Source organism: Mercenaria mercenaria, chromosome 14 (assembly GCF_021730395.1).
Source record: "Mercenaria mercenaria strain notata chromosome 14, MADL_Memer_1, whole genome shotgun sequence".
Lineage (NCBI taxonomy): Eukaryota > Metazoa > Mollusca > Bivalvia > Venerida > Veneridae > Mercenaria > Mercenaria mercenaria.
This window is the reverse complement of record NC_069374.1, coordinates 38,807,513-38,820,385: the sequence shown is the minus strand read 5'-3', so window position 1 is coordinate 38,820,385 and position 12,873 is coordinate 38,807,513. Positions and strand designations below refer to the sequence as shown.

At 36.4% G+C, this 12,873-nt stretch overlaps 1 protein-coding gene across 1 annotated transcript in view; it reads right to left on the bottom strand.

Annotated features, from left to right (window-relative positions):
- The window catches only part of LOC123539361 (calsyntenin-1-like), a 128,939-nt gene that overhangs the window by 16,178 nt on the left and 99,888 nt on the right, over positions 1-12,873 (bottom strand). The window contains exons 15-16 of the mRNA XM_053523303.1: positions 4,192-4,337; positions 3,519-3,645 (exon numbers count right to left, since the gene is read on the bottom strand). Coding sequence (XP_053379278.1) covers positions 3,519-3,645; positions 4,192-4,337 — 273 coding nt within the window. The remainder of the gene's footprint in view (positions 1-3,518; positions 3,646-4,191; positions 4,338-12,873) is intronic.

Here is a 12,873-nt window from a genome sequence, read left to right as displayed (position 1 = left end):
CAAGTTATTTCAAAATCCTTAATGGATGGCAGAGTTATGAACTGGACACGAAACAGACTCTGTCAACCTTGACTTCGGAGCTAGGGGTCTGGGTCCTGCGCACGACACATTGCTCATTATGGTGAACATTTATGCAAAGTTATTTCAAAATCCCTTTATGGATGGCAGAGTTACAGCCCAGAAAAGAATTTACACAGACAGTGTGATTTTAAAATGCCCACCTTTGTTGGGAGGGGGGGGGGGGGGGGGGGGGGGGGGGGGGGGGGGGGAGGCATAATAAGGGAAGTAATTCTATAGTAAAAATTGTAAGTGAACAAAAAAGGGATATAATTTTAAATTCAAATATATTTACAAGTTATATGCTCTTGGACATTATGAACAGATTTGACCTTGTTGTGACCTTGATCTTTGACCTATCATCTTGGTTCATGCACTCTGCACATCGTCTCATCACTGCCTACCTACATGCCAAGTCTGAAGTCAATTTAGTTATGCTCCGGACACAAAATAATTATGATGGGCATTTTTGACCTTTTAGCTCTATTTCTGACCTTGACCTTTGACCTACAGAGCCGGTTCAAATGCTCTGCATATTGTCTCATTGCCATCAACCTATATGCCAAGTTTAAAGTCAATATCTTTAATGGTTATAAAGTTATGCTCCGGACACAAATTATGACAGAAAGACAGATGGATGGACAGACACAAGCGCCATCACATAATACATCCTGTTTTTCCAAAATGAGCGTATAGAAATCCTAACACTTAAACACACTATTGACACAGTTATATATTTCATAAACAAACAATTATATATTTCATAAACAAACATCCACACATTTCATATATTTTACAGCAAAACATCCTCACACCTTACAGATGCCAATATATTTTACAGTCAAACATCTCTATGTGCCCATATATTTCATAAATAAACATCCACACACTATAAACTTGCCCATATATTTCATAACCTAACATCTTCATATTTAAAACACACCCATATGTATTACAGCCAAACATGCTCACACTTCAAACATGCCCATATATTTCAAAATAACAAGAGCTGTTCCTAAGACTGTCAATGCTTGGCTATTTGAATTGTTATCCCAGTCGCAGGAATATTACCCTTAATGTTTGAATATCTATAAAGTTTCAATCCAGTATCTGCATTAGTTTTGAACTACTTGCATGCAAAACTTTGACCTAAGTTTTCAGTTCACAGGCGACATAATTTGGCCAAAATGCATGTCAGAGTTATGAGACTTATGCTATAACCTAGTTTTATAACCCCGAAGACACAAAGTTTCAATTCAATATCTGCATTTGATTTGGAGATAGTAACTTGCACACAAAACTTTAACCAGTCCAAAGTCCAAAAGGGGGCATAATTTGGCCAAAATACATGTCAGAGTTATGGGACTTGACCCAGTGAGGTTGGTAATTGACCTTGAAACTAGAGCTGCTTTTGAGAAAAGCGCATGTCTCCCACAACTGCCTAATCATCTAAATAGTAAGTCAGTCTTTATATACTGTTTACTCACTACAAATATACCTTTGAAGAGTAAAAAGGCTGATTCTGGGCAATTCAAGGGCCATAATTCCGAAGTGCCTCAGGCAATTTGACTAGTTAATGAACTTGACCAAGGAGTTATGGTCAAAAACATTTGGTTCAAGTCTGGTGAAGATCGGATGAGAACTGTTCGACTTAAAGCACGGACAAGAACAAAAAGGCCGATTTTCGGTAATTCAAGGGCCGTAATTCCGAAGTGCCTAGGCCGATTTGGCCAGTTACTGAACTTGCCCGAGGACTTATGGTCAAACACATTTTGTTCAAGTTTGATGAAGATCGGATGAGAAATGTTCTACTTAGAGCGCAGACAAGAGTAAAACGGCCAATTTTCGGTAATTCAAGGGCCATTATTCCGAAGTGTGTGTGTGTTCGGGTTTAACATCTTTTTCAACATTTTTTCAGTCATATAAACGACGGTGTCTGCTTGTAGCAGTGAGCACAATGATCAACTTTATAGTGCTGCCTCAATGGAACATCAAGCCGTAGACACGTGACATGATACCCCACCCAGTCACATTATACTGACACCGGGCTGACCAGTCCTAGCACTACCCTCTTAATGCTGAGCGCCAAGCGAGGAAGCTACTAGTACCATTTTTTACGTCTTTGGTTATGACGTGGCCGAGGATCGAACCCAGGACCTCCTGCTCGAAGTGCCTGGTAGCCATATGTACTTGTATGCAAATCTTAAACCAAGGTGTGACGCTGACGCCAGGTAGAGTAGAATAAAAAATTCACACACTCTAAAAAGCCCATATATTTCATAACCAAACATCCACACACTTTAAACATGTCTATATATTTTATAAGCAAACATCTTCACACTTTTGACATAGTCAGGGGCCATGGTCTTGCAAAGTGAAACAAAAAAAACCCCAAAACATCTGGTGCAAAAATTCTAATGCTGGATAATATATATGGTTTCATGAAATATTTCTAAGATATATACAACATAAACTTTCAAGCACTTTATGTGTAGTTTTCACTAAGTGAAGGACCATAACTCTGGTCTGGTTTTGTAAAATTCTAAACAGAACACGCATAACTTCACATGCTATCCCCAAATGTTTTATGACTAAGTTAAAATACTTTTTGAAATGCATTATTATTATATACAGTAACATAAAACAAAAACTTGTATACCCTTAATGCATATTTTTGACAAGGGCCTAACTCTGATCTGACTGTCAGAAATCACAAACAAAATCCCAAGTGCACAACTTCACATGCTGAATAATATTTCTATGATGTTTTATGACCCTAGGTCAAATACTTTTTGAGATATGTGCGACACAAACTTTTATGCCCTTAAATACACATTTTTCACTAGATTAAGGGCCATAACTCTAGTCTGACTAAGCGAGATCTCTCACCAAACCCCAAACAACTTAACATGCTGAATAATATTCCTGTAATGTTCCATAATTTTTGGTCAAACACTTTTTTGTGACAGATGCAACACAAACTTAGGCCCTTTTTATGCACATTTTTTGACTAAGTCAAGGGCCATAACTCTGGTCTGGCTGTTGAAATCCAAATTGATTTCACTTAATAAACTTCAGAAGCAAAACTTCCCATGCTGAATAACAACTGTGCGAGGTTTAATGACTATGGGTCAAATTCTTTTTGAGATGTGCATAAAATTACTTTGAAAGGATGCTTAACAAGTTTGGAAGTCATCAAAAAGATATTTCTGCCAAATTACTATGAAAGGATGCTTGAACAGGTTTGGTTAAGTCATCCGAGAAACATTTTGAAAGACTGCTCAACAAGTTTGGTGGTCATCCATAAAACATTTGCCATTTACTTTGAAAACAGGTCTAAAGTTTTCAATGAAGCTATATAGTGGAAAATTATCCCTCTGGCATCCATGTTTATGGACAATGGAAGGTGAGCATGTTGTGCTTTGGTCAGCTAAAAAAGATACAGGGATCTATATACGTACTTGTACTGGCAGTCCCAGCAAACTGTTGTTCAAACTTAGGTGATAGAACTTGTTTATGTCTGCTGTCAATGGCAACATTTGCACGCATAATTGCCTCGTGTTCCTCAACATCCTTCACTGGAGCGATCTACAAATATAGTAATTTAAACAATTAACACCTGTAGACTGATGCTAAACTTCTTGATACTTGTCTGCTGAACAGCCTGTAACTGAAGAGTGCGGGACAACTTGATACTTGTCTGTTGAACAGCCTGTAACTGAAAAGTGCGGGACAACTTGATACTGGTCTGTTGAACAGCCTGTAACTGAAGAGTGCGGGACAACTTTATACTGGTCTGTTGAACAGCCTGTAACTGAAGAGTGCGGGACAACTTGATACTGGTCTGTTGAAAAGCCTGTAACTGAAGAGTGCGGGACAACTTTCCCCGAGAGAAAGCAAACTAAATTAATGTATTTATTACAACCATTTCACTTCATCCTGGATTTAACCTTTTTTGTAGGTAAGTTGCTCAAATAAGTGTTTCTCACATGGACAAGCACTTACTTCATAAAAACTGTCAAGGAAACCTGATCATCCATTAGAAGGTCAGGCAGTACAATAAGTGTAGTACCATGTATGGCAGTAAATAAACAGGTATTTGTGTATGTATGTAGTATGGGTAAAAACACTCACCAGCACTTCAAGCTCATTGCTGACAAACCTTCCACTCTGTGATGAGCAACTGATTACAAACTTCCTCATGTATAATTCCTCTGCCTTGTTGTGTACATATCTGATATTCTGCATCACTGTCTCATAGTTCTTTATAGTATCAGCATCTGTAAACAAGAGGGTCATTGACCTTAAAGCGCTCACCTGTGTACAAGGCTTCAAGTGTGTTTGTATAAGTACAGAGTTAGGTTTCTTCTATGTTAGCCTATATTATATACATGTCACACACACACACTTCTGAACCTAGGGCAGTAATTTGAACAATTATGGTAGACATTACAAATCTGATATCACACGCCAAATATCAAAGCTCTAGCTATTATTGATTCAGAGAAAAAAAGTGACCACGCCCCCTGGCAGCCATGTTTTATGATGAATCAGAATAATTTGAACAATCTTGGTAGAGGATCACACAAGAACTATTTGTGTAAAATTATTTTTAAAATCGTGCTTGCAGTTTTAAACAAGAGGATTTTTAAAGTTTCAACTATATACATATAGGGAAAAGTGACCACGCCCTCTGGCGGCCACGTTTTTTGACGAATCAAAATAATTTGAATAATCTTGGTAGAGGGTCACACAAGGACCATTTGTGTAAAATTGTTGTAAAATCGGGCAAGCAGTTTCACACAAAAAGATTTTTTAAAGTTTCCATTTTATACATATAGGGAAAAGTGACAACACCCTCTGGCGGCCATGTTTTTTGATGAATCAAAATAATTTGAATATTCTTTGTAGAGGGTCACACAAGGACCATTTGTGTAAAATTATTCTAAAATCGGCAAGCAGTTTCATACAAGATTTTTTAAAGTTTCCACTATATACATATAGGGAACTAGAGATGCTTTTGAGAAAAGCGCATGTCTCCCACAACTGTCTAATCATCTTTCGCATGCGCTTTCGTGCACCCAAAACGTACCCTATACTACTAATTTCGCATGCGCTTTCGTGCAGGCAAAACGCACCCTATACTAATTAGTAGTATAGGGTACGTTTTGCCTGTATGAAAGTGCATGAGAAATGAGGATTTTTCAGTAATTAAAGGGCCATAATTCCAAAGTGCCTGAGCCGATTTGGCTAGTTATCAAACTTGGCCGAGGTCTTATGGTCAGACACATTTTGTTCAAGTTTGGTGAAGATCAGGTGAGAAATGTTCGATTTAGAGTGCGGACAAGCTTTGTGACAGACAGACACACACACAGACAGGAGTAAATCAATGTCTCCCACACCACTGTGTGGTGGGAGATAAAAAAATGACCATGCCCTCTGGCAGCCATCTTTTTTGACGAATCAGTATAATTTGAACAATCTTGGAAGAGGGTGACAGAAGGACCATTTGTGTGAAATTATTTTAGAATTGGACCATCGGTTTAGGAGGAGATGTTGTTAGAAGTGTTTTCTATTTTTAGCTCTGGCAGCCCCTATGTGCAACCAAGTGAAACCGTTCAAACAACTTTGGTAGAGGACCACCCAAGGAACATCATGATGCCAAGTTTCATCAAAATCCATTCATTGGTTTTGGACGAGATGTCGTTTAAACACAAATGTTGACGACTTGACGGATGGACGGACGAACGCCGGACACAGCATGATCACAATACCTCACGATGAGCACTTTGTGCTCAGGTGAGCTAAAAATCACACAATCATCATTATATAACACATGTACAAATTATGACGATATGGTTCTTATAAAAAAATTTGGACAACAATTTGCTTAGGTCTGCAGTCAAGTTCCTTATACCACATCTGTGTAACCAAAAAGTGTATTTCATATCAATATTTGACTAAATAACCCACATTGTATTTTATAATGTAATAATGTATGTTGTACCATAAGACTGTGTAACCCAAAAGTGCATTTCATAATGTATGTTGTACCATTAGACTGTGTAACCCAAAAGTGCATTTCATAAGTTATGTTGCATCATTAGACTGTGTAACCCAAAAGTGCATTTCATAATGTATGTTGTACCATAAGACTGTGTAACCCAAAAGTGCATTTCATAATGTATGTTGTACCATTAGACTGTGTAACCCAAAAGTGCATTTCATAATGTATGTTATACTATTAGACTGTGTAACCCGTATTTCATGTTGTATGTTGTAGCATTAGACCATGTAACCCAAAAGTGTATTTCATGATGTATGTTGTAACATCAGACTGTGTAACCCAAAAGTGTATTACAAGATGTATGTTGTACCATCAGACTGTGTAACCCAAAAGTGCATTTCATGATGTATGTTGTAGCATTAGACCGTGTAACCCAAAAGTGTATTTCATGATGTATGTTGTAACATCAGACTGTGTAACCCAAAAGTGTATTACAAGATGTATGTTGTACCATCAGACTGTGTAACCCAAAAGTGTATTTCATAAGTTATGTTGTATCATTAGTCTGTGTAACCCAAAAGTGCATTTCATGATATATGTTGTACCATTAGACCATATAACCCAAAAGTATATTTCATGATATATGTTGTATCATTAGTCTGTGTAACCCAAAAGTGCATTTCATGATATATGTTGTACCATCAGACTGTGTAACCCAAAAGTGTATTTCATGATATATGTTGTATCATCAGTCTGTGTAACCCAAAAGTGTATTTCATGATATATGTTGTACCATTAGACCATGTAACCCAAAAGTGTATTTCATGATACATGTTGTATCATTAGACTGTGTAACCCAAAAGTGTATTTCATGATATATGTTGTATCATTAGTCTGTGTAACCCAAAAGTGTATTTCATGATATATGTTGTATCATTAGACTGTGTAACCCAAAAGTGTATTTCATGGTGTATGTTGTAGCATTAGACCATGTAACCCAAAAGTGTATTTCATAATATATGTTGTACCATTAGACTGTGTAACCCAAAAGTGTATTTCATGATATATGTTGTATCATTAGACTGTGTAACCCAAAAGTGTATTTCATGGTGTATGTTGTACCATTAGACCACGTAACCCAAAAGTGTATTTCATGATACATGTTGTATCATTAGACTGTGTAACCAAAAAGTGTATTTCATGATATATGTTGTATCATTAGACTGTGTAACCCAAAAGTGTATTTCATGGTGTATGTTGTAGCATTAGACCATGTAACCCAAAAGTGTATTTCATGATATATGTTGTACCATTAGACTGTGTAACCCAAAAGTGTATTTCATGATTTATGTTGTACCATTAGACCGTGTAACCCAAAAGTGCATTTCATAAGTTATGTTGTAACATCAGACTGTGTAACCCAAAAGTGCATTTCATAATGTATGTTGTACCATAAGACTGTGTAACCCAAAAGTGCATTTCATAATGTATGTTATACTTTAAGACTGTGTAACCCGTATTTCATGATGTATGTTGTAGCATTAGAATGTGTAACCCAAAAGTGTATTTCATGATGTATGTCGTAACATTAGACTGTGTAACCCGTGTGTGTGTTCGGGTTTAACGTCTTTTCAACAATTGTTGAGTCATATAAACGACGGTGTCTACTTGTAGCAGTGAGCACAATGCCCAGCTTTATAGTGCTGCCTCACTGGAATATCACGCCGTAGACACGTGGCATGATACCACACCCAGTCACATTATACTGACACCGGGCTGACCAGTCCTAGCACTATCCTCTTTATGCTGAGCGCCAAGCGAGGAAGCTACTAGTACCATTTTTTACGTCTTTGGTATGACGCGGCCGGGGATTGAACCCACGACCTCCCGCACTCAAAGCGGACGCTCTACCACTAGGCTACCGAGGCGGTCTATTTGTGTAACCCGTATTTCATGGTGTATGTTATAGCATTAGACCGTGTAACCCAAAAGTGTATTTCATGATGTATGCTGTAACATTAGACTGTGTAACCCAAAAGTGTATTTCATGGTGTATGTTGTAGCATTAGACCATGTAACCCAAAAGTGCATTTCATAAGTTATGTTGTAACATCAGACTGTGTAACCCAAAAGTGCATTTCATAATGTATGTTGTACAATAAGACTGTGTAACCCAAAAGTGCATTTAATAATGTATGTTATACTTTAAGACTGTGTAATCCGTATTTCATGATGTATGTTGTAGCATTAGAATGTGTAACCCAAAAGTGTATTTCATTATGTATGTCGTAACATTAGACTGTGTAACCCATATTTCATGGTGCATGTTGTAGCATTAGACCGTGTAACCCAAAAGTGTATTTCATGATGTATGTTGTAACATCAGACTGTGAAACCCAAAAGTGCATTTCATGATATATGTTGTAACATCAGACTGTGTAACCCAAAAGTGTATTTCATGATGTATGTTGTACCATTAGACCATGTAACCCAAAAGTGCATTTCATAATGTATGTTATACTTTAAGACTGTGTAACCCGTATTTCATGATGTATGTTGTAGCATTAGAATGTGTAACCCAAAAGTGTATTTCATGATGTATGTCGTAACATTAGACTGTGTAACCTAAAAATGCATTTCATAATGTATGTTGTACCATTAGACTGTGTAATCCAAAAGTGCATTTCGTAAGTTATGTTGTATCATTAGACTGTGTAACCCAAAAGTGCATTTCATGATGTATGTTAAACCATTAGACTGTGTAACCCAAAAGTGCATTTCATGATGTATGTTGTACCATTAGACTGTGTAACCCAAAAGTGCATTTCATGATGTATGTTGTACCATTAGACTGTGTAACCATAAAGTGCATTTCATGATGTATGTTGTACCATTAGACTGTGTAACCCAAAAGTGCATTTCATGATGTATGTTGTACCATTAGACTGTGTAACCCAAAAGTGCATTTCATGATGTATGTTGTACCATTAGACTGTGTAACCCAAAAGTGCATTTCATGATGTATGTTGTACCATTAGACTGTGTAACCCAAAAGTGCATTTCATGATGTATGTTGTACCATTAGACTGTGTAACCCAAAAGTGCATTTCATGATGTATGTTGTACCATTAGACTGTGTAACCCAAAAGTGCATTTCATGATGTAAGCTGTAGCATTAGACCGTGTAACCCAAAAGTGTATTTCATGATATATGTTGTACCATTAGACTGTGTAACCCAAAAGTGTATTTCATGATATATGTTGTATCATTAGACTGTGTAACCCAAAAGTGTATTTCATGGTGTATGTTGTAGCATTAGACCATGTAACCCAAAAGTGTATTTCATAATATATGTTGTACCATTAGACTGTGTAACCCAAAAGTGTATTTCATGATATATGTTGTATCATTAGACTGTGTAACCCAAAAGTGTATTTCATGGTGTATGTTGTAGCATTAGACCACGTAACCCAAAAGTGTATTTCATGATACATGTTGTATCATTAGACTGTGTAACCAAAAAGTGTATTTCATGATATATGTTGTATCATTAGACTGTGTAACCCAAAAGTGTATTTCATGGTGTATGTTGTAGCATTAGACATGTAACCCAAAAGTGTATTTCATGATATATGTTGTACCATTAGACTGTGTAACCCAAAAGTGTATTTCATGATTTATGTTGTACCATTAGACCGTGTAACCCAAAAGTGCATTTCATAAGTTATGTTGTAACATCAGACTGTGTAACCCAAAAGTGCATTTCATAATGTATGTTGTACCATAAGACTGTGTAACCCAAAAGTGCATTTCATAATGTATGTTATACTTTAAGACTGTGTAACCCGTATTTCATGATGTATGTTGTAGCATTAGAATGTGTAACCCAAAAGTGTATTTCATGATGTATGTCGTAACATTAGACTGTGTAACCCGTATTTCATGGTGTATGTTATAGCATTAGACCGTGTAACCCAAAAGTGTATTTCATGATGTATGCTGTAACATTAGACTGTGTAACCCAAAAGTGTATTTCATGGTGTATGTTGTAGCATTAGACCATGTAACCCAAAAGTGCATTTCATAAGTTATGTTGTAACATCAGACTGTGTAACCCAAAAGTGCATTTCATAATGTATGTTGTACAATAAGACTGTGTAACCCAAAAGTGCATTTAATAATGTATGTTATACTTTAAGACTGTGTAATCCGTATTTCATGATGTATGTTGTAGCATTAGAATGTGTAACCCAAAAGTGTATTTCATTATGTATGTCGTAACATTAGACTGTGTAACCCATATTTCATGGTGCAGGTTGTAGCATTAGACTGTGTAACCCAAAAGTGTATTTCATGATGTATGTTGTAACATCAGACTGTGAAACCCAAAAGTGCATTTCATGATATATGTTGTAACATCAGACTGTGTAACCCAAAAGTGTATTTCATGATGTATGTTGTACCATTAGACCATGTAACCCAAAAGTGCATTTCATAATGTATGTTATACTTTAAGACTGTGTAACCCGTATTTCATGATGTATGTTGTAGCATTAGAATGTGTAACCCAAAAGTGTATTTCATGATGTATGTCGTAACATTAGACTGTGTAACCTAAAAATGCATTTCATAATGTATGTTGTACCATTAGACTGTGTAATCCAAAAGTGCATTTCGTAAGTTATGTTGTATCATTAGACTGTGTAACCCAAAAGTGCATTTCATGATGTATGTTGTACCATTAGACTGTGTAACCCAAAAGTGCATTTCATGATGTATGTTGTACCATTAGACTGTGTAACCCAAAAGTGCATTTCATGATGTATGTTGTACCATTAGACTGTGTAACCCAAAGTGCATTTCATGATGTATGTTGTACCATTAGACTGTGTAACCCAAAAGTGCATTTCATGATGTATGTTGTACCATTAGGACTGTGTAACCCAAAAGTGCATTTCATGATGTATGTTGTACCATTAGACTGTGTAACCCAAAAGTGCATTTCATGATGTATGTTGTACCATTAGACTGTGTAACCCAAAAGTGCATTTCATGATGTATGTTGTACCATTAGACTGTGTAACCCAAAAGTGCATTTCATGATGTAAGCTGTAGCATTAGACCGTGTAACCCAAAAGTGCATTTCATGACAGATGTTGTAGCATTAGACCGTGTAACCCAAAAGTGCATTTCATGACAGATGTTGTAGCATTAGACCGTGTAACCCAAAAGTGTATTTCATGATACATGTTCTATCATTAGACTGTGTAATCCAAAAATGCATTTCATGATACATGTTCTATCATTAGACTGTGTAATCCAAAAATGCATTTCATGATATATGTTGTAGCATTAGACTGTGTAACCCAAAAATGCATTTCATGATATATGTTGTAGCATTAGACTGTGTAACCCAAAAGTGCATTTCATGATATATGTTGTAGCATTAGACTGTGTAACCCAAAAATGCATTTCATGACAGATGTTGTAGCATTAGACCCTGTAACCCAAAAGTGTATTTCATGATACATGTTCTATCATTAGACTGTGTAATCCAAAAGTGCATTTCATGATGTATGTTGTATCATTAGACTGTGTATCCAAAAGTGCATTTCATGATGTATGTTGTATCATTAGACTGTGTAATCCAAAAGTGCATTTCATGTATGTTGTATCATTAGACTGTGTAATCCAAAAGTGCATTTCATGATGTATGTTGTATCATTAGACTGTGTAATCCAAAAGTGCATTTCATGATGTATGTTAAACCATTAGACTTTGTAACCCAAAAGTACATTTCATGATGTATGTTGTATTTCATAATGATGCCTTACACTGTATTTAACTGAATAGACAGTGTATTTCATAATGTATGCTATTAGTTTATACAAATTTGTTCTAGGTCGATTGTGAAGCAAGTTCTACAACTTATATTAATCACTCTTGACACTTCATTCCTGATGGAATCCACCGCCACAAGGGTATGAGAGAAGAGAAGCCAGGTTCTGTTTTAATGCTGAGCGTCAAGCAAGGGAGCTACTGGTACCGTTTTTTACATCTTTGGTATGATGTGGCCGGGGATTGAACCCACAACCTCCAGCTCTCCAAGCGGACGCTGCACCACTAGGCTATCAAAGCAGTCTTACCATCAGACTGTGTAAGAAATAATGTATGCCTTACACTTTATTTGACTGAATACACCAACAGTGTATTTCATAATGTATGTCTTACCATAAGACTGTAACTAAACAAGAGCTGTCTGTTGACAGTGCGCTTGACTATTCAAAGAATTGATAGAAGTATGGGGTCAAAATATTACCAGATATTTTTAGACAAAAGTAAAAAAAATAGAAAAGACGAACAATGTACCTGTATTTGCAGATTTGAGTAAGTCTTGTACTATACAGCAATGTGTGACCATGATGGTAAGCAAGTGTTCAAAGTGTTAAAGCCATATATCAAACAGTTTAGACTAATTTCTATGTCAAAAAAGGGCCATAACTGAGCTTAAGTACTTGCCCTAGTTATGTAGTCTTGCCTACATATGTAGACTATGATGGTAAACAAGTGGTCAAAGTTTCAAAGCCATATGACAAACAGGTTAGGCAAAATATGGACTGGTATGAAATTTAACTGATTTCCAAGTCCAAAAAGGGCTATAATTCAACCAGATTATTTGACAGAGTTATGTACTTTTGCCTACAGATGGAAATCATGATGATAAACAAGTGTTCAAAGTTTCAAAGCCATATGTCAAATAGTTTTGACAAAACGTCGACTTGTATGAAAACTGAACAAATTTCCATGT